The sequence below is a fragment of the Muscardinus avellanarius genome (assembly GCF_963383645.1).
Source record: "Muscardinus avellanarius genome assembly, chromosome: 8".
In the NCBI taxonomy this organism is placed as follows: domain Eukaryota; kingdom Metazoa; phylum Chordata; class Mammalia; order Rodentia; family Gliridae; genus Muscardinus; species Muscardinus avellanarius.
Genome location: NC_137794.1, coordinates 105,602,327 through 105,625,620, shown reverse-complemented (window position 1 = coordinate 105,625,620; position 23,294 = coordinate 105,602,327). Strand labels below are relative to the sequence as shown.

The window sequence follows — 23,294 nt, the reverse complement described above, 5'->3', positions numbered from 1 at the left end:
AACTAGAGGGACGGGGACTTTCCACAGGATGTGCTTGGATCAGAGGTAGCATTTACTTTATGTGTTCCTACAGTGAATTGAACAATCCATGGGTTTGCTTTGATGAATGTCATACATATTTACTTGAAAACAGAATATTATAGACGAAAGGTGATGGCCCTAATTCACATACTGCGGTGTATCATGGTCCCATTGGGCATCTTCCTCTTGATTATATACACAAACTGGGTTCATTCAGGCGATGCCATCTTTTCCTTCTGAGCGCTTGGTAGAGTTGGAATGTTTCTCTAATGTGCAGTCAGGACAGACTTTTGATGATTCAGAAGTAGGCGCTTTCCTAGGAAACAAGAGTCTCCTATGCTACATGTTCTATCAGTGACCTGTTTCCATGTAGATGGTGGCTTCTAAGCTCAGGGAGGGTCTGGATGGCCTGAGACCCAGTTAGGGCAAAGGGGCAGTTTCTGCTTCCAGATTTTCTAGCTGAAAGGAAAAAAAGAAAGACAAAAACAGTAATCATTTAAAGTTTAGTTACATCACACATTAATTAAGCATCTTCTATATGTGTAAGAACTATATAGAAGACATATATATATACTTTCACCTGGAACCCTTGGAATTTTTCCTAAACATCCAGACATCAATTAAGCTTTGCAGTCTTTATGAATATTCTTTACCATTCGTGAACACTATTGGAGAAGAATTTATACTAGTCATCACATATATTATTTATGATTGCCTTGAGAACATATATTTTATTTTTTTTATTTTTGGTGGTACTGGAGTTCCTGGAAGCCCTTCTACCTCTGGGCTACACTCCCAAACCTATTTTTTTTTAAATATTTTTATTTGGAAACAGGGTCTCTTAAGCCAACGCGGCTAGCTTCGAACCTGCGTGATCCTCCTGTCTCTGCCTCTCAAGCGTGGGGATTACAACCGTGCGCCACCACACCCGGCCTGAGAACATATATTTTAAATCAAACTCTTTATTCTCTCTCTATCCTTTACCTTCTTCCTCACTCTGTATCCTCAAATAATTTATGACTTGATCAAACTTTCCAAACCAAAAAAAATCATTGCCTTCCTTTGAAATAACTTTTATGTTTATTTCTAGAAAAAAAGATATTTTAAAAATTCTTAAACGATTCTCAAAATTAATGGTATTTCTTTTTTGCAGTAACTGATCTAAAGTGCATCCCCATCCCTACTGTAATGTTAGCGTATGTGAATCATTGATATGACACTTGCTCAGGCACAGGAGCAAGGCTTGACATAGGGGGCGGCACTGTGGAAATGGAATGAGGCTTGCAATTGACAAGCAGTTGTTACTGTCTTGGCACCTTCATGCTAATGCCTCTATTGCTTGCTATTTGCTCTGCTGTCATGAGCTGAGTCCCTCTGTCCTCTTGCCAGGGTCGGAGTCACAGGGTGGTGGCGAGGTGACCGCAACCTTAGTTGTGCTTGCTTAGTCATCATCTTTGGATCGTGGTTTTTTTATTTTACCATCTTCTAGGAGGTTGAAATTCTTCTCAAACTGGCATAAAGTCTGGGATGACAAGAGAGGTAACCACTTTTTGGAAGAAAAAAAAAGCGGGGGCATTTGGATGCTTCCTGGGGCTGCTAGCAATGATTCTGGTTCAAGTGAAGCAGGCAACGAAGGGTTAACCTTTGATCTCCCCCTTGAGCTCAAGTTGGGTCAGTGGATAGAGGCTGGGAGGTAAAGGGTGAGATCTAATAAGCTGTATGGTTGTCCAGCTCTCCTGAGGGATGGGGGATTATAAGAATGCTGGGCCCCATCAGAGAGGAAAGTAAAATGCATCAAGTCACAACTAGAGACACCTGGAGGGCCTTATGTCCACACAGAATGCCCATGCAGAGAGGGAAATAAGGAAGGAAGTTCAGGGATGCTGTGACCAACAGTCTAAGATGCTCTTACACACTGGGCTGTGGGCTGAGAAGGTAATGTTCTTACAAGGTCAACATTAGCACCCAGGCCTTCTTATGTGAGATTCTGAGCTGTTAAGCCACCATTTTATTGAGACAGATTTATGCTCAACTATGAGGTTTGCCACTCTGGATTTCTGTTTCAATGACTGCAGTATGACCAACCCAAGGAAACTTTCTGGAGGTCAGTAAAACTGCATGTAATGTCTTGGAGAACACTATTCAAAGCCTGAGGGATGTCGCTGCATGAGATGTTAGGATTGTCCTCTCTGTGAGGTAGAAGACATACTACTTTTCTTGCTGGGAGATTCTACACTGGCTGCTGTGCTGTGTCAGGATGAAGAGTATTCTCCAATTAAGGCAGCATATCTGCAGCCCCAAACAAAGCCCAGGGTGGCAATAAACCAAGCCTCTCCATAGGGGCCTAATCGAATGGCCATGTGGCTATGTCTGTGAAGACACAGACTTCCATAGAAGGGACTGATGGCATGATCACCAGAGACATTCAGATTTCCGTCTATAGTGGGTCCTAACAAAGGAAGCTGGCTTTTGGTGGTGCATGCTTTGATCCCAGCATTTGGGAGGCTGAGACAGAATTGTGGTTCATGGACAGCCTCAGCTACTCAGCGAGGCCTTTTGCAATCCAGCGAGACTCTTTTAAAATAAAGAATAAAAAATAGGGCTAGAGGTGTGACTCAGACGTAGAATGCTCCTAGGTTTCATCCCCAGTAATGCAAAAACAAAAAAGTGGTTTGTGCACATGATTGACACTCTACATGTCCCTATAGAACAGATTCCTTTGTGGAAATGGATCTTCTCACCTCCTCTGCTCTTCCTTCTTCCTTCTCTTCTGTCTCCTCCCCCTCCTATTCTTTTTGTACTGGGGATTGGACCCAGGGTCATTTTTCCTCTGAGCTACACTCCAGTCCTATTTTTATCCTTTATTTTAAAACAGAGTCTAAGTTGTGGAGGGCCTCATTAACTAGCTGGGGGGGGAACTTGTGATCCTCCTGTCTCAACTGCACAAGTACTGGGATACAAGTGTGCGCCTCCACGCCCGGCTGAGATGAGAGGATCCAGGAGGCCACTGGGTGCTTCAGAGATTACTTCCTCTGAACCTCTGCCCCTGACCGAAGATGGTATGGAAAGTACCATGGGGATGTAAGGGAGATTTTTAGAGTCTTTTCAGTGTTCTGGACCAAATGCCTAAGTACTAGGTTCTCTTGAGGGGCAGGTACCACACATTTAATCAGCCAGATTTGAAACAGAATAATATGGGGCTGGAAGTAACTGTGGCCATTGGGTGGGGCCGGCTGGACTCCCGTTGTGCACCCTTTGGGTCTTCCTTTGGTGTCCTGTGTAATCGGCACTGATAACTGATGTGTTTGTTGTATGAATGCTTGTGATGTCCCCGGGATAGTTTTTACTTTGCCAGAGCCACATGTAGAGGGTGGAGGGTGGAGCACATGACAGATCACCTCTTGGTTCTCCTCCATGTTTCAAAAAGAGACAATTAGAATTCTCGGAAGAACACAGCTCCGATTAAGGACTTAAGTGCAACAACATTAATGAAAAATGCAGTATCTCAATAGAATAATAGCTCTGCGCATCCAATAGAGGAAGTAAATGGGACCTGGAGACTTATAGTGTATGGTCATACGCTGAATTTAATTGACACAGCATAGTTCTAGTTGTCCCATGCTATTGCAGACATTGTGATTAAATGAATTAATTACCCATTGGAGTAACTGCTTGGACTTGGGTCCTACATTTTTAAAATCCCTTTTCCCCCAAAGATGAGGACTGCTTTTATGGCTAAGACTCCAAAACATTTTACCCTATGGTTGAAGTACTCCTTGCACTCTCTTGCTATTTTTCTACCAGTGGTGGCTCCAAACACAAGCCGAGTCTCTCTTTTTCTGTAGGTGAGTTGTTCCTACTATATTATGTTGATAGGCCATAATAATTTTTGCAGATACTACATCACATGAAGGCTTATTACTTCTGGTAAATCATAGGGACCAGCCACCTAAGTCACAATCTTAGAAATGATGTGATCTGATCCCAGAGATAGTTAAGAAAACATTTTTTTGTCCTATGGCTCTCCTTCCAGAAAGGAAGCCAGGCACTTGATTGAACTATTGAGGAATTACAGACAATATATGACTTATCTTTGTATCCATTTTGTTGTTAATTTTTTTTTGTGTGTGGTACCGAAGTTCCTGGAAGCCCTTCTACCTCTGGGCTACACTCCCATACCTATTTTAAACTTTTTTTTTTTTTAATTTTTGGAAACAAGTTCTCCTAAGCCAGCGCGGCTGGCTTCAGACCTGCAGGATCCTCCTGTCTCCGCCTCCCAAGCGCGGGGATTACAAGCGTGAGCCACCACGCCCAGTGTTGTTAAATTTGTTTTTTGTAAATTTGCCACATTTAGCTGGGGCCCTGTACAGCAGGTGGCACTGAAGTCAGTGCCAGTAGGGCAGCCATGGGGCACTTTTGAGCCACAAGTTCTCTGGAAGAGCAAAAGAGATCCCCCTTGAGGCTCTGGACCCCTGCCTCCCTGGACCTACTGCCTACGTCATTGGGGGAAGGGACACCTTAAACCTGGGAGAAGGGAACTATTAACACTCTTTTTATTTTTAACAAATTCCAGCTCTTCAGTCTGGCAGAATAATCACATAGTCCATCAAAAATAAAAAATAAGCAGCAACTCTGACTGCCTGTACTACTGTTGGATTTGTCCCCACTACCCCCATCATCTGCCATGGGATCAGAAAAACACATGCATACTGGCCTGATTGGCCCTAATTATTTTATTATTATTTTTTTGATGAATCTGATACCATCACAGGCAGATCCTGAAAATGATTCCCTCTTGCACAGGAACAAACTCTTACACAGGGGTAAGCTTGTTCTAATGAAGTTCATTCCGACTCATATGCTTCTGACAACCTAGAGCCTGTGAGGTATTACAGGTATAGCTGTCCAGGATTAACGACTTGGTGACCCTGCTCAGCTGACTTATATCACTAATGTAAGGGTGATCCAAATCATCTTTATCAATGAATGTCAAACAGGAATAACCTGTCCCCTTTATTATATGCTCATATGTGAGAGGGAGGGTGCAGTAGGCATTTTTCCACAGTGGTTGTAGCTGCTCCTCTTTGACTTCCTGTAGTTACTGGCAAGGGCACCAATCCTTGGGTCCCTTTGTTGGGCACCCAGGTATGCAGGATCTTTTACTTGAGGGATGATAGTTTCCTGTTTCCCCAGAACACTGCGAATGTTGCTTCTTGGCGTTGGAGCCCAGGTTCTAGAGATAGATCTGGTATCTCTCTTTCAACTTAACTACCAAAGCCAATGAGAAGGAGCAAACCACAAAAATCCAGCAGGTCAGTATGAACTCCCTGTTTGTAAATAGGTCACTGATTGGCCTTAGGCTGCATTCTGATCAACAGAGAGGGTTTATATGTTTGCCAACTGCCTCTTGTATTTGAATTAAGACCAAAGTATGCTAGCAAAATCCAGAAAGACCACAGTAAGAAAGCTAGATGGTTATCTGAAATTAGACTTATTAGTCCTCTCTAGGACTTATTCAGTTAAGCCTGGAATCCTTGAGTGCATGGTAAATGTCAGAATTACAGATTGACCTAAATCCTGTAGATGAGATTTTCTTGATACCAACCTTAACTATTGATTTTGAAATAAACGATACGGATTTGGTCCTAGTGTTTGCAAGCATGTCTAAACTAAATTGATGATGGGATGATATAATCATATGGAAATTTAGTTTTAGCCAAGAATATGCTGGGCTGACAGGTGAATAATTAAGAAATGCATTCGACTGGCATTCCTGCCTACTCTTGCTGTCTGACCTGAAGTGGAAACCTAATTATCTTCTAACCCCCAGTTGAACCTCCAGTTGTTTCTATAGCAAGTCACATAGTCAACTTACAACCTATTCTTCCTGACCTGTGAAGACCACAACATGACCAGTGGACTCTCACTTTTGAAGGAGAGAGGTTTGGTTTGTTTCCTGCTACAAAAGATGCTGAACTCTTAACTCCAGGCTTCTCTGATTGTAAGTACCATGGTTCTACTCCTGCTGTTTGCTGTGCTGTGAGCAATAAACTCTTTTCTCTGGTCCACTGAGTCACATTGTCTATTTTTGTCACAAGTCAACCTGCTTACTTGCTGAAACATGTCCTCTGGGATCTTGGAACTCTGACATTTTCTAAGGCTGGGCCTCTATCCTGGCAATAGCCTCAGTGCAGTTGTGCATTTCAAGAGATTTGACATCAGAGGCAATACTTAGATACATACATTGGACACATAGATATAATGCAATTCTCTACCAGCAGTTTTCTATTTTTCTCAAAAGTTTTAAAAAATGTAATATTTCTAGGAAGTCAGCTGGAAAATCCCTTTGGGATATCTTTTGGCTTATTAAAAATGTTTGAAAATCTTTTAAGCTTCATACTAGAGCTTATTTAAGGCACTTTTAGTCTCTCTCCATATGAAGATTGATGTATATTTCTTGCAGTTTGGAAGCTGAAGAAAATTTAAGGGATAATGTTTTTCAACTTCATCAGTCTGTGGAAGAGACAGAGAATTTTAGAAGTGATGTGTCCCAGTGTACTGAATGAAAACAGCTGGTTTAATATTTTTATTTCATAGCTGTTCTCCTCCACTTGCATTTCCCTTCTTTATTGGTCATGCCATCCAGAGGTGCAACTAAAGCCAATGGTAGAACTGAGCTTTTTGAAGGTGACAAGAATTTCAGTAATAGCTTCAAATAATCTTATTCATTATGTGAATCACAAAAACAGGTCCTCACACACATTTTGGCGTTGATAAGTCATGCACAAAGAGCTCCAAGTGCCCAGTTATGTAGGAGGAATCCCGTTGTTCTTTCAAGCAGCATTGTCTAAACAGACACACTGTGATCTTGGCTACTGGTGTCTTACTTCAGTAAAAGACAATTCAATGAGAGGTAGAATCATCTAGTAGCGCAAATGATCCAGACTTGATTTGCTATATGCATTCATCTCCCTTTAATATGGACTTACTTTTTTCCTATGATAAATCTTTTCTCTAATAAAATAAAGCTTTGGTGATTCTTTATATTGTCCACTAAGAGAGGCTGCCCCTCCATCTGAATGGAGTAATCAATCAAACCTAGACTATAGTCTTAATTTTTGAGCGGGCAAAAGAGTCTAAGAAACTCCTGCTCATGAAGAGAACCCTTAATCAGCTACCAGCTGGGCTACCAGGGCCACACAGGCATCATCAGTGGGGCTGGCACCAGAACCCACATTCCCTGACTTTCAATCTTATGTTCCTTTACAATATATAGTAATATTCCACCTTTGGTATGCTTTTCACAGTTGAGTCTAGATACTTCTTAAAATAAATCCATTTTCTTCAAAAACATGCTGTTCAAAACAAAAGAATCTGTCAATTATAAAGCTTGCTCCTAGCCATGTGTAATTTAATTCAATAAAAACATATCCCAAAGCTACATAGACCTTTTTCTCATAATCATAACCAGAAAGTGGCAATCTTCAAAACAAAGCAAAAAAAAAAAAGCAAAACTCAAAGCACAACTTGTTCTATTTTCAGAGAAATGAAGTTTTAGCATTTTGTTTGCATACTGAAATGTTTAGACCACTTATTTTACATAAGTGGGAATAAGCATTCAAAAATTACTTTTCAGATTGTTTAATGTCTGGAGTTATGAGAGATTGCCATTTACTCCAGGGAAACACTGATTTTCAGATTCAGAGCTAACTGGGACTGATGGTCTACACTGGAGTTTTCAAAACTGCTTAGTGAAGCCTTTATTCTGTGAGATGTTATAAGGTATCCCCTGAAAAACTGGACCTGTGCTCAGATGAATCTGAGAACTTTGGCTTAAAAGCCAAAATATATTTGCACACACTACCCTCACAATCTCACATGAGCTTTTCAAAGCATTTAAAATGCTGATACAGAGTATCAATTCCCATGGCAGAAAGATAACAGGCAGCAGTTCCTGACATTTGTCTATGGGGCTGCTTTGCATGGACTGCGTTAATATTTCACTGTAGCAGTGTTGTACAAGAACTTGGTGAGCTAGGAACCTGAGAACTTCAATTTAAATAATCATTCCCTCTGATTTCCCAATCATCAGATCTTAACACTGGAATTCTCTCAGTGTTGATGTAGAAGAAAATGCTTATGCCTGGATATTCGAAATTTCTAGCAACAAGGAAATTTCTGTGTCTCAAAGCTTAAAAAAAGTACTTTCTAAACTCATATTTCTGTATATCAGTCATACCACAATAGTGGGTTAAAAATTCTCTTTCTTTGGTTGTATTGAAATACCTTTCCCTGGACTTTCCACCTGTTGGCTTTAATTAGTGGGATTCTGTTGGATAAAGCCAATTCTCTATTCATATTCCTTTAAGTATGTGGTAACTATCTGGGCTCCTCGGAGTCTTCCTCTGTAATCGTGTGCAGTAATTTTTATACTTTTATTGGTGTTTTACCGTCTCACATCATAATGTAGTTCCTAATGAGAGTGACGTACATGCACACAGCATCTAGATGTGGAGTTATTTTAACTCCCTCCCCTCTCTTGCTTGCTTATCTCTGAATACATCTAATTTACATATCTCACTTCTAAAGCGTGAGGTCTGAAGTGTGGCTAATATTTCATAGGTTCCAGACACTAGAATTCTATTGATGTAATAGATCATTCCAAAGATAAAGATGGTCTTTATCATATTGTTAGCCATGCAATAAAAGTTCCTGTTATCTGGGCGTGGTGGCACACACTTGTAATCCCAGTTCTTGGGAGCCTGAGACAGGGGGATAGCAGGTTTGAGGCCAGCCTCAGCTACTTAGTGAGGTCCTCTGCAACTTAGTGAGACCCTGTTTCAAAACAAAGAATTAAAAAATAGGACTGGAGATGTAGCTCAGAAGTAGAATGCCCCTGGATAAAATCCCCAGTAAAACACACACACACACACACACACACACACACACACACACACAATCCCTGTGACTTTCTTTTATATTTACTATCATTCACACTCTATTTCATTGTACCATTATATTCATTTCACCCTTATGTACTGTACAGTATTACAGAAACTAATGAGCGTTGTCAAATCTGTTGTTTCAAACACTGTTGGTATTCTGCTTATCTGACTTCTCTGTCCAGTAATTCTCTAAGAAAATAAAATCTGTCAGCAGTCATTAGTCTGCTCTTGCCTCTGGGAGGCTGTCGGCTGCCTTTTTAAGTGCTCTCAGAATTGGTAATATTATATCTAGGTTCTGAAAACAGTGTGCACGGAGCTAAATATCCTGTGGTTTTCATGTGCTCTGATGCTTCTATTAATCTCAGGACCGCTTTTTCCTTACACAAGTTTCCCAGGACTCTGCCTCCTCCTTCCCTTCAGAGCTTGTAATTTGTGTTTTATGAATTGTGTTTTACCCACAAGTTTTCTTAACCTTTTAATATCGCGGGAGGTCTGACCTCATTCAGAGCCTTCCAGCATTCTCTCACAGCGCCTTCTTCCCCTTTATTGCCCTTAAATTCTTTCTTAATAATGTTTCAGGCTGAAGATCGTTTTCTTTGAAAGAGAAGCTTAAAGTAAAATGCGGTTGAAGAATTGTGCTTTCCTCTTGTCTTCCGCTAATACTGAGACTTTTTTCCTGGCAATCGGATAGTGGAAAGCTTTCTTTTGGGAAATGAAACATCAGAGGAGAATTAGACTAAAATCAGTGTATCTGGGGTCTAGTTCCAACCCTCCCAGGCACGACTTCAAGGCATCATGACCAATTTGGACCTTGATGCATTCTTATTTATTAAATACAGTTTGTAGATGAACAGTTCTCAACTGATCCTCGAGCCCTCCCTCCAGGAGACACTGGCAGTGACTGGAGACATTTTGATGAATGCTCTGTAGTTTATAGCTGCCCGAAAGATCACTAAGTGCCAAGGTTGAGAAAGCTCGGATTATAACACCTCATGATCTCTTTGGGCATTTTTATTATTTTTTTTAACAAGAGATGAAATTCTGTTTGGGAGCAAAAGAAAACAGAAAGGATGGAAATAGTGAATAAAGCCACTAAGTGGCTCAGAATGATAATGGCCGATTGTTTGATACTTTGTTTTGATTATTTATTTACTTATTTGGTGCTGGGAATAGGACCCAAGGAACATTCTGTCACCATATTACACCCCTAGCCCTTTCTTTCTAATTTATAGTTTTTCAACAAGGTCTTGCTAGAATGCTGAGTGTTTTGCTAAATTGCTGAGACCGGCCTTAACCTGCGCTCCTTCTGTCTTAGCCTCCCAACTACTGGGATAACAGGTGTATGCCACCCTACCCTGCTGCTTGGATGATCATAAATCATGCTTCCATCAATCCTAAGTGGAGGCTTTATAGTTATTGCCATTTTTTCAGATGGGGAAACTGAGACCCAGAGAGATTCAGAAAACTGCCCAGTGATATTCACCTTGTCAGTGGTAAAGTCTGTGTGAATGATTGTGCCATCAATTTTTTTTTTTTCTTTTGCTGTACGTGGTGGCATATGCTTGTAATCCCAGCATTTGGGAGTTTGAAACTGGAGGATCGTGGTTCCTGGACAGCCTCAGCTACTTATCAAGGCCCGTCACAACTCAGTGAGACCCTGTATCAAAAATAAAAAGACTGAAAATAGGACCGGGGGTGTAGCTTGGAGGTAGAATGCCCTTGGGTTCCATTCCCAGTGCCGCAAAAAAAATTTTTTTTTCTTTTTTAGAATTTTATATGATGTCTACTATTCTTATCAAATTTCAACATTTCCCCTACCTTCTTAAAAATTTAAAATAAATATACATATATTGGAGTTTATATAAAATATTTTATTTAAATTTTTGCTTAGTTACAAAAGTTTTCTTCAACTTTATTTGGAAATTAGGTTTGAAAAAACTTTATTTTTATTTTTTAAGTTTAGAAAGAAGGCATATATTAAAATGACACATTTCTGACCTACAATTTCCCCATCTGAAGGAAGAGGAGGTTTGGACAAGATTATCTGCAGTGTTCTTCTTTAGTTCCAATATTCTATGAAATGTGACTGTTTTGCATTTGCTTTATAAATCCTGTTGCATTTTCAACATTTAACTTTTGATATCTACTTATTCTATAGATACTTGAAAGTCTATTGTTCCAATGAATTTTTTTTTTTTTGCAGTACCAGGGGGCACTCTACCTCTGAGCTACACCAGCCCTATTTTTTTTATTCTTTATTGTGAAACAGGGTCTCACTGAGTTGCAAATGCTAAGTTACTAAGTAGCTGAGGCTGTCTGCAAACCATGATCCTCGGTCTTACCCTCTTGAATGCTGTGATTACAAGTGTGTGCCACCATATCCAGCTTCCAATACAGTTTTTAAAGTGACCAGAAATTTTTTTCTTTTTTTTTGGTGCCTTGATTTCATATATCTTAATGGGATAAAAAGCTTGTGGAGGTATACATGCACACATCACCCCATTAAATCATACCCCCTCCCTATCCCATTCCCTTCCCTTCCCTCTCTCCATGCTTGGCTTAGCGATTGACATCTCTATGTTTTTTTATGCACATCATGTGCTTTAGAGTTTCCCTCTTCTCCACTCCCATCCCCTCAGTTAGGCTGCCTTGTTTGCTCCTCTATAGGATGACCTTTTTCACCTGGAGTTCCTCCTATGACCCCTTTCACCTTAGCTTTCATATATTAGTGAAAGCATCCATTTTCTTACTTTTTGTGACTGACTAAACTTGCTTAGCATAATGTCCTCTAGTTCCATCCATTTCCCTGAAAATGATATAATTTTTTTTAAATGGCTGGGTAAAATTCCATTGTGTACATATCCCATAGTTTTGTAATTCATTTAATTTCATAAAGTATGTGCTAGTCACACTGTAAGCCTCATTCGTGAATGCTGCAAAAGAGTGACGTGGGTCCCTTTCATTTCCAAAGAGTAGCTCAAAAAGAGAAGGATTTTTAGTTGATGAGTTAAATGTGAATGACCCTTTATTTAGTCATATTTGGGGATTTTTTAATATAAAGCTGATTGAGCAGGCACAGAGAAGGAGGAAGAACAGCAAGAGATTCTTGCTTAGTTAGTAAACTATAAGATGGGATAGATGATTTCATTGTCAACTATATTGTAGTCATATTCCATTCCATATCCACTACTCACTGCATTTTCTTGTCAAAACTTAAAAACGAATTTGGAATTTTCTTGACTAAAGTGACCTTATTTCTTGATATCTTCAATTGACTGCTTTTCTTTCACATGACATAGAGGTACTCATTTCAACACAATAATAAATCATCTATTTTGTTGCTTTAATTGACTGGCATACCATTAGGGACTCTGGATCACACACACAATGTATAACAATGTAAAAACATAGAATATATATATATATATATATATATATATATATATATATATATATATATGGTCTTAAACTTTATTATAAAGACTTGATAATGTGAGAAAGTAGAAATAGAAAGTAGAAATAACCCAGATAAAATTTGATTTTTTTTTTTTTTATCTTTCCAGGATTCCTGGGATATCTGGTGTCTGTATGGACACAGAATAGTAGGCAGAAGTGGCTTACTTCAGTCCAAAATGTCTGCAGGTTAGCTCTTTTCCCTTTCTTTCTCCCTTTCTCCCTTCCTGCCTCACTTCCATCTTTTCTATTTAACTCCCCAAATTATGTGAGATAGAAAATAAAAATTGACATGTTTCAAAATACTAAATCTCAATAAATGTTTTCATTATAGATGGCTATAAAATAGCAATTCATCACCTAAGTTTAGCCAAATAAGATGACATCACATTTTAAAGTGGTTTTTTTAAAGACAAATATGTTGCTATATTTCATGTACCAGTAATTGGAACAAAAATCATGAGAAAATTATAATTATATTAGATACGCCAATCATTACATTAAACTTCCCTAAAGATTAGAGATCAGAAATCACACTATATATAAAAAACAGACTAGTGGACGGTAGGGCACCTTGGTTAAGAGCTTGGGTTATAACATCCAACCTAAATTAATCCTCAGCCACAATTTAAACATAGGTTTCTCCAATTATGAAGATAATAATCCACACCTTATATGATTAAATAAGACATATCTGTTCAGTTATTAACGAATCAATAGATTAGATGTTATTATTATGTTATATGATTCTTAAAGCCAAATATTTTTTTAAGAATAGACATTCTTGCTGAGCGTGGTGGCGCACGCTTGTAATCCCCGTGCTTGGGAAGCGGAGACAGGAGGATCACACAGGTTCAAAGCCAGTGTGCTGGCTTAAGAGATCCTGTTTTATTGAAGAAAAAAAAGTATAAAGATAGGTCTGGGAGTGTAGCCCGGAAGTAGAAGGGTTTCCAGGAACCCCAGTACCACTAAACAAACAAACAAAAAAACATTTGATCCACCAAGATTATAGCTAATTGATAGAAACATCCCAGGTTTTTCTATTTATAAGAAATTTTCACTTCTAGACATATATAATAAGGCACACTTATAACATGCAAACACACACACACACACACACACACACACACACAATGATAGACATCAATTCCCTTTTAAACCAAAGAATTGGAAAAACAGCCATTTTGGTTTCATTCACAAAATATGCATGGATGTGGCCCAGTCCTGTAATTTTGTGAGCTATTCTCATTTGGGGCTTTTGTCATGGAATTTAAATCATTTCCTTCCCAGATTAGCTCTCCACAGATGTCTTAAACAAAAAAAACAAAAACAACAACAGCTTCTGAGAACTGAGAGTGAGATAGTTGGTTTTAAAAATCAGGCTTCTGCTTTTTGTTAGCTGGGGATAATACAGTTTTGTAGTTAATTTACATGCAAAGTTTGCCTAATTTCTTGACCTGCTACTTTGAATGAAAGTCAAGGAAGTGCTTTTAAGATGGCAATCAAAGGGTTTAGGAATGGACTTGCCATATTGTTGGAGAAGAATTAGCAGGGCATGCTATTATGTAGTTTTATTGCTGTTACATTACTTTGTCTGATAAGGCTCACTGATAGATATATTAAATAGTTATGGGGGGTTTAAGGCCCCCTTTTTTCATTATTTTGCAAAATTCATGTTTCACTTGGTGAAAAAATTACCCAGGTTGCTAAACAATACGTTTAGTAGTATTTGAAGATTAAGTTATAATTTTAACCAGAAATTTTAATTGGTGTTTTATTAAAAAATTGTTTCACATAACTGACCATTATATCTTAGAGGAATTCTTAAGAACTTACATTTTCTAGAGTTCATAATAAAGTTTGAGAATCTCTGGCAGAGATCATGCAATACTAATTTACGGTGGCAGAACATAGGGAGCAGAAGTTTATCCATCGGGATTGTTATAATAAACAGATGCGCCGGGCGTGGTGGCGCACGCTTGTCATCCCCGCGCTTGGGAGGCAGAGACAGGAGGATCGTGCAGGTTCGAAGCCAGCCGCGCGCGCTGGCTTAGGAGACCCTGTTTCCAAATAAAAATGTAAAAATAGGTCTGGGAGTGTAGCCTGAAGATAGAAGGGCTTCCAGGAACCCCAGTACCACCACCAAAAAAAATAATAATAATAAACAGATGTGATAGGATATATAGAAGCATTTCTTAATTTGTATCCTGTCCTACAGAGAAATGTAAAATATTGTCTTATTAATGGCTATAGTTAGTTTCACTAGCTGTTTAAATAATAATCTAACTCATCTAATAGAGTTTTTTCCTTTGTTATTTAAAAAATCACATAGGTGTCAAAATAGAAAATGCACTACAGAATGTGGTTGGGATGGAAACCAAGCAGGGAAAGCTGGTGAGCGGGGAGCAGCAGCTCAGGTCTGAATTGGCCCTGAACTGGTGAGACTAGGTGGGGAAGGATTCTGAAGCAAAGCAGAGTTCAGTGAGACAGCAGCAGGATGGCAGGAAGGCAGAGAATTCAACTGTACTCAGTGCAGATGAAAAACGAACGCTTGTGCAGGAGTCTACCTAATAAAGAGCAGGAAGAAATGAAGACGACAGGTTACACATAAGTCAGGCACGGATGCTACAATGGGAACAGCAAGCAGAGCCTTGAATGAACAAAGAAGAGGATGAGGTCTGTTTAGGGCACTGGATTAGCTCTTGGTCTCATGCATATCTAAGTTTTTGAAAAGTATAACTTGAGTCAGAAGACCAAAGTCTAAGGAGGGGAAAACAGAGAAAGGCTACTGTCAGTCTTTTCCTGTTCCTGAAGGGGGAGCCTGAAACATGCCAGAGTGTGACGATACTTGGTTTCCCGAGAAAGAAGTCATTCCCATACTTTCTACACCTGAACTACCACGAGCCTGCCCATCACCCATTCATTCAGATACAGCTAGATGGAAAGTGGAGAAGGAGCAAGACAGACATGTTCCTGCCACCGGTGATGATGGCTCATTTGTCCCCTGAAGCATTTGTCCACCATGGATTGTTAGCAAAAGGGGACATGATTATCCACACCCCTCTGCAGTGTGATTGCAGCTCCTCTCAGCAAGAGGTGGAGTCCGTTTTACCTGCTGATCCCATCTTTGACTGTAAATTGACATGGTACCTTCACCTGTAAAAACCATGAGAATGTCTTTCCTCCTCCTCCTCCTCCTCCTCCTCCTCCTCCTCCTCCTCCTCCTCCTCCTCCTCCTCCTCTTCTTCTTCTTCTTCTTCTTCTTCTTCTTCTTCTTCTTCTTCTTCTTCTTCTTCCTTCTTCTTCTTCTCCTTCTGCTTCTCCTTCTTCATCTTCTTTAATTACAAATATGGTCTTGCTAGGTTGCTGAGAGCCCTGCTAAGTTGTTGTGGCTGACTTTGAACCTGTGATCCTCCTGTTTCAGCCTACTTTGTGCCACTTATGATCTTAGGCCTCAAAATAAATTATGATTATTTTTTATTTATCTATCCTCAGAACCCCGGGTCACTGTGGAAATAAGGCTGGGATGACATGCTGGAGAACCAGAATCCATATGGAGCCCACCATGCTAGCTGAGGTCATCCTGCATGGCCAGCTGACAGCCTGTTTGGAGGCTGACTATGAGGAGGTCCAACAAGACTAGACAGGCAGCCTAGGCAAACCTGGTCCAAATTCCTAATGCAGAATCTAAATAAATAGTTGCTGCAGTATCTAAATGGATAGTTGCTTCCATTCACTACATTTTGGAATGATTTACTACATGGCAAAAGCTGTTGGAGATACCCTTAACTATATAAGTAGGACTCAATGCTTATTTGGGACATGGGATTTTCTCATATGGCTTATCAAATTACCTTGATAAATGACACATCGCCACTTCACTTTGCGCTGTGTGGACATGGCCTCAGTGTACAGCTGTCAGAATACAGACACCCTGGGAAGGTTTGGTATTGGACCTCTGATCTGCAGAATATGAGGTTGACTAATGTGTTGGCAATGTGACAAATATATATATACATATATTTCTTAGAGAAAATACAAACACATAGACAGAACATAAGCATCTAGAACCTTTAAAAACTTATAACAAGCAGCTGAAAATTTAATGCAATTTCAATTAGCATTTTTAAACATGGTGGCTCATAATGTCAAAGGAATAGTAAAAAACCTACAGCTACTACTAATCACCCACTTATCATATTCCCACTTCGTATAACTAATAAAAAAGTCCTGTAGACACATCCATAAGTCTTTGATTTCTCCTTCAAATCTGTGTCCATACATTTTTGGAACTGTTACCACAGGCTTACATACTGTCCCAGTTGTCTGTTCCCTAATGATGACACATTAGTAGAGATTAGTGAAAAGGATCTTTGATGTATCTTTAACTATGTCGGGGTGTCTCTTCCTCTTTTCCTGGCAGCCTCGCTTCTCTGCTCTCCTCACTGGGCATTTGGGCACTGGCCAATTCCAGGGCTAATGTGTTTCTGCAGTAATCTGACACTGAGCTTCTTTACAGAAGCAGCAAGGAAGATACGTCCTCTAATTGGCTGTGTTTTTAAAGCAAACCTTTTAGTTACTTAGAACAGAACTTCTCCAATTAGTTTCCTTCCTCCCCTCTCTGGCTGTGTGAGAGCCTCACGCTAATGTGAAGACTAGGGACTTGGAAGGGAATCAGAAAGGTGGTGTCCGAGCAATTGAAGACATCACGCTTAACTCAGAGAGGCTCCAGCAGACAGGTTAGGAGCGGTGTTTCTAGGATAATGAGGCCAGGAAGGGCTGTGGAAAGGATTAGAAGTGACAGGAGGCCCCAGCAGAGGCCCGGGGCATCCTACCAAGCAGCCCGCCCTAACCAGCCTGGAGGAGAGAGCAGGTTCAGGTGAGTGTGGAGGGAGGGAGGGCCAACACTTTACTCCAACAGATAAATTTTACTCCAGAGCAAGACGTTTTAATCTAGCTCAGGACTGAAAGCTTACAATTGGATCCTTTAATGTGCTACCCCAAGTTAAAAATTTTAAATCGTTTTGTGTTTTAAGTGACTCACAAAATTATTTGATTACCATTAAACAGGAGGACTGCTTAGTACAAGGAGCAGGCTTAGCGATCCTGATGTGGGAAAACAAAGTGAAAAGAAAGAAGCAAGGTAGAAAACCATTTCTTCCTGGCTTTTATTTCTGAGATGGAATTAGAAGTGATTCAGAATAAATTAATAATTTCCTTTGGGCTGGGCGCGGAGCTGCTCTCCAGGGGTGCCAGCTGTCTTGTTTGTTTTAGCCTTCTTTCCTATTGGGGTATGAGCATTCATGTTCCCTAACAAAGGGTCATCTGCGCTATATTATCTAAGTCCTATGGTCAATTAGAAAGGAGGAGCCTAGTTTGAACAGGGTGGCCATAGAGAGGATGTAAGGGGCCAATGAGAGAGGGCAGGTGAAGAGCCCTGACGGGGAGCAGCTGCACCCCCTGGCAGCCAAGGCCTCTCTCTGGTTCCTCGAGACCCAACTTCCTATGTTTTTATGGGGTCTCTGTCCCCAAGATCCTGTCCCTCGAGTCTAGAAACTTTATCCAATGTTCAAACCCAAGCACTTACCTTAGTGGTAATTTGAATTTGAACTCTGCCTATAAAATGATAAGCACTGTGGTTTTAGGATTTTAGCATTGTTATCTAAAAATTTATTTATTTAAATTAATATTAAGGATTAAGGCATATGTTTGATTTACATCATGGGTCCCATTTTGCAAAACAGTGACTTAGTAAGGTGAGAATAGGCAGGAGACAGTTTTCTCTCTTTCCTCCTTCATGACTTTTCGTATTTCTCGTGAATTTTGAATTTTTTATGTATGCCCCCATCTAGTCTTCTCCCAGGTATGGGAATGTATGTCCAAAATACTGTCCCTCTTTTCAATATCATTCCAAACTTTTATGATGTTATAAAATTAATTTAATTCTAACAATTAAGTAATATATTCCATATTTGCTTGAGAGTTCAGATATCAATGTTTATAAAATTATAGCTAAATAAGAGTTAGGGCTGGGCATTGTTCCTCTTTTCTGCTTTGGTGTGACACTGGTTTTCTGCCTTATCTTATACCTGTGGCCAAGTGACCAAGGCTCTTTATCCACAGAGCCACTGTAGGACTAGATTTTTTTTTTTTTTTTTTTTGGTACTGGGAATTTAACCCAGGGGCATTCTGCCTCCAAGCTATCCCCCCCCCCATCCTATTTCATTTTTTATTTTGATACAGGATCTTTCTAAGTTGCTGAGGCTAGCCTCCAACCTTCAATTTTCTTGTCTCAGCCTCCCAAATACTGAGATCACTACCAATACTGGTGGATGCCACTACCCTCAGCTAGGACTGGATTTTGAGATGTGATAGGGATATTGGAGTGATATCTTTGAAATACAGAACATTTCTGGGGGAAAATGAGAGGGATTCTAGATCAGGATCACTTCTACATTATGATAAAGTCATTAATTTTTCATAGAAGAAAGGGCCAGTAATACAGTGAGGCTAGCTGGCATATCTTTATCCCTAGATGAACATGCACAAATACACAGAACACATTTCTAGAACAAAGCTCCTCTCTGCACCATAATTACAATTTTCTCCCCACTTTCCCCTGAATTCTCAGGCAGAACCTTAATTAACTGGTTACTTATCCTGATTTCTAGGGATTAAAATCTTGGACTGGTGCTGTAATTCTTATATCGCCCCCAGTAGGTATGCCTAACTGGAGAAACTGCTCACCTGGTGGTTGGTCCTATCCACCGTATTGGCTGTGGAGGGGTGGTCTCTAGTGTTCTGACGGATTCGAGTGGAGTTCTGCTGCTCAATGGTGGAAGAGGTTGGGATGCAGAATTCTCGGAAGCATCGCTTGAAGTTTTCATCCAGAAAGGCATAGAGGACTGGGTTCAAGCAGCTGTTGGTATAACCTAGAGCAATGCAGAAGTGCCAAGAGACCGTCTGAAAGGTTGTCTCTGGGATCGTAATCAAGGCTTTAATGATGACGTAAATGTGAATGGGAGTCCAGCAGACAATGAACACGGCCACCACCACCAGCACCATCCTGGTGATCCTCCGCAGGTTCCTGTCCTTCTCCTTGGAGCCCGAGAGCATGCGGACACTCTTGAGGCGCAAGATCATCAACCCGTAACACACAGTGATGATGAGGACAGGCATGATGAAGGCAAAGATGAAAACACAGATCTTCAGCAGGTTCTCCCAGTACCAGGTCGGGTGAGAGAACGTTAGGGTGCAATCTATGGAACCTAGGAGAAAAAGAGATGTCAGGAAAGATTCGCAGCGCATTTAACTGTATCACCAGATATGAATATTGCCATGTTGTTCCCTAATTTACATCTGAAATGAATACGAGTCAGTAAGGACGGCTTTCGGAAACTGTGGAAGGCGCTCAACTCTGTTTATTTTCAGGGAAAGTTGCATTTTTACATTTTTTCTTTTGCTGTCCACTTAGAACACATGAAGCTTTCATTCAGTGAGCAGTTATGGAATTCTCACCACTGACTAGATACTCTGGGATTTGTATTGTATATAAATAATATGTTCCTAAAGTTTCTAGGAAGTTTTTGCTAATGTATATTTTGGGTAGGTAGTTCATTATTAATTGCTCCAAAATCTAAAAATATACATTTTCCATGTAGGCAGCCACCTGAATTTTTAAAGCAAGTCTCCATGTGGTACTCTTTGGGTTGAAATACCAATTAATTTTGGGAGAATGATGTTCATATTTACTCACCATTTTGGTCAGAAGGAAATAATTAGTAACACATAGATTATATTATCTTTAAAATGTTTAGTGGGCTTCAAATAACAGGAACAGCTTCCTACTCAAAAGCATTTTGTGAGAAAGAATAATTAAAATTGCAACTTGATGAAGGTATTGGACCACTCCATATATTTGACTTGGCTCACGACATCACCAACAAATCAAGCTCTAAACCCTCTGTGTCACTGTCATTTTGAATTACATTATGAAGGGAGACTATAATGTACCAATAAAGGTATAAAATAAAATACAATAAACCCCACCCTTTGGGCTTGCAACAGCACTCACCATGCCTGTATTTTGTTGTTGCCATGAACATGACGGGCAGACCGATGGCAGAAGAGAGGATCCAGTTGCAGACATTGACAATTTTGGCGTTTCGGGGAGTGCGGAAATCCAGGGCCTTGACGGGGTGGCAGACTGCGATATAGCGATCGACGCTCATGGTGCAGAGGGTGAAGATGCTGGTGAACATGTTGTAGTAGTCGATGGAGATGACAATCTTGCAGAGGATGGTTCCAAAGGGCCATGTTCCCATTAGGTAATTGACACTCTGGAAGGGCAAGGTGCTGGTGGCTAAGGCGTCAGCCAGGGCGAGGTTGAAGATGTAGATATTGGTGGCGGTCTTCATTTTGGTGTATCTAGAAGATAAAGAAGCATTGGCAGGGTCAGCAAAGACACCAGCCTGAAATACAAGTGAGCTTCCAATAGGAAAACTGCATGCATTAATGGGCAACATTGGAGATTAGAGACAGACCCTTTTAATGTATTAGCCTGGCTATTTACAATCATGTGCCTATGGGATGACTACATAATTTCTTCAATATTTATCGACTTTCTTATCTGCAAAATGGCTTTAATAATAGCAAATGTGTTGACTTATCAAAGGCTTTTGGTTGTTTTTAATGTGGCAGTCACTGGCAGGTGTAATCAACACAGGGAGCTCCCTATCTAGTGGCCAAGGTGGGGATTGAATAATTCTAAATATACAAGAGAATCTTTTAGATATGTAGATATAGTTAAAAGTATTGGGCACTATAATAGTGTAAAACTATGTGTGTATATGTACTTATATATACACAACACACATACAAATGCACAGGCCACTAAAAGGGCATAGAAATGTGGGATCGAACAGTATAGGCAAAAGAAATAGAACTAGTCAGATGGGAGACAGTTTGGAAGTGCACATGCCCAAGTTTGATCTTAAAGTATATGTATGAATATGAATCAGACTGTTGGTAGAAGATCATTTCAGGTAGAGAGAGTAGTGAGTATCCTAACTAATAGGTAGAATGGGAATGGTCTGATGTGTGTATTCAGTACTGCTGGAAGGTAGAATTCTATCAGGGAGGAACCATGGGTATGGATGGATAGGGATATACAGGCCAATATGTGGAGGAACATGCATACCATGGTGAGAAGATCAGACTTTACCAGTTAATAATAGAGAATGTAGCTTTATTTTGTTTTTATTTATTTGTGGTTCTGAAGATTGAACCTATGGGCATTCTACCTCCTAGCTACACCAGCTAGTTTTTAATTTTTTTTGTTTCAAAACAAGGTTTTGCTAGGATGTTGAGAGTTGCTACATTGCTGTTGCTGTCTTTGAACCTGAAATCTTCCTGTTTCAGCCTCCCAAATACTGAGATTACAGATAATCGCACAAAAATATTTTGGCCCTTGTTTTTATTTTTGGTAGCTTGATTGAGTTGTAACTGACATACAATCAATGATACTTGCATAAAGTGTACAATGTGATAAGTTTTGCCACATGTACACACTTATGAGACCACCATAGTCATAATCAGTATCAAGTATTGGACAACCATGAGCTGTAGACCTGCCCATGGGGGCCATGCTGCCTCTTTTTGTGAATGGTTTATTGGAGCACAGCCAACACTTGTTTGTTTATGTCACTTTATTTATAGTTGATTTGATGTCACAAGGCAGACTTGAGTCTTTACAACAGAGGTCACATGGCCTACAAAGTGTAAAATATTTCATATCTTCTTTTTAAAGAAAAAAAACATCGCCAGCCCCTAAAAACATTACTGAACATTCCAGTTACCTCCGCCCTGGAAGGTTTCCTTTCACAGCTCTTTAGTCTTTTCCTCCTGCCCCTTCCAGAAAGCTCACACCCGCTGGTTCTTAAGGAATCATTGACTGTGGTGTACTCATTAGAGAGTAGTTTGCATTTTCGAAATTCGTGTGCAAAACTATTTCAATATGTACTTTTAAAAAATCTTGCTTCTTAGCTGGGCGTGGTGGTGCATGCTTGTAATCCCAGTACTTGGGAGACTGAGACAGGAGGATCGTGCAGGTTCAAAGCCAGCCTCAGCTATTTAGTGAGGTTCTCAGCAACTTAGTGAGACCATGTTTCCTAATAAAAAATATAAACATAGATCTGGGAGTGTAGTCTGGAGTAGAAAGCCCCTGGGTTTCATCCCCAGTACCACACACACAAAAAAATCTTGTTTCTTTCACTTAGTGTAATTTTTCTGAATTTCCTCCATGTCACCACATGCATTATTAATTCATTCTTTTTTATTGCCAAGATCTATTCCATTGCATGGCTATACCATGATACTTATCCATTCATCTATTAATTAAAATTGAGTTGTTTGCAGTGTTTGGCTATTACCTATTTACTATTAGGAACATTTCTGTATAAGTCTTTATATGGACATATGGATTTTTCTCTTCTAGCTAAGTATCTAAGAGTTTTACAGGTCTTCAAAGCCTGCAAGAAGCAGTCTTTGAGAGTGCTAAGGGCTAAGCAGGTACATTTGCAATAATAAATTGTATCTTTAGTGGAAGCCCATTTGGCAAATACTGAACGTGTGGTATTTTTCCATTCACTGTCTGTTTGCCCTCCTTCAGTGATCTTACTGGGTTTCTCTCTGGGGAGTCCCTCACACCCCCTCTCTGTCCATGCGCTTTGCCATGCCCTCAGGGCACGATGACACGAAGGGGCTGAGGCCTCAGTGGATGGTCAGTGACGGTCGCACGTGTTGACTGAGCTGCTGTGGTCTGGACATGGTTTGGATATAGTTTGTGTCCCAGAGTCTCATGTGTTTGAAGCTCGG

At 40.0% G+C, this 23,294-nt stretch overlaps 1 protein-coding gene across 2 annotated transcripts in view; it reads right to left on the bottom strand.

The window, feature by feature from the left end:
* Positions 1-441: 441 nt before the first annotated feature.
* The window catches only part of OPRM1 (opioid receptor mu 1), a gene marked incomplete at both ends in the record, with an annotated part of 60,819 nt that continues 37,966 nt past the window's right edge, over positions 442-23,294 (bottom strand). Inside the window, 3 exons of one of the 2 annotated variants that reach the window (XM_080699964.1) lie at positions 442-480; positions 19,167-19,687; positions 20,494-20,846. In XM_080699964.1, coding sequence (XP_080556090.1) covers positions 442-480; positions 19,167-19,687; positions 20,494-20,846 — 913 coding nt within the window. Of the gene's footprint in view, positions 481-16,337; positions 16,383-19,166; positions 19,688-20,493; positions 20,847-23,294 lie in introns of those variants that run through there. The other variant, XM_080699963.1, reaches the window with a different exon arrangement.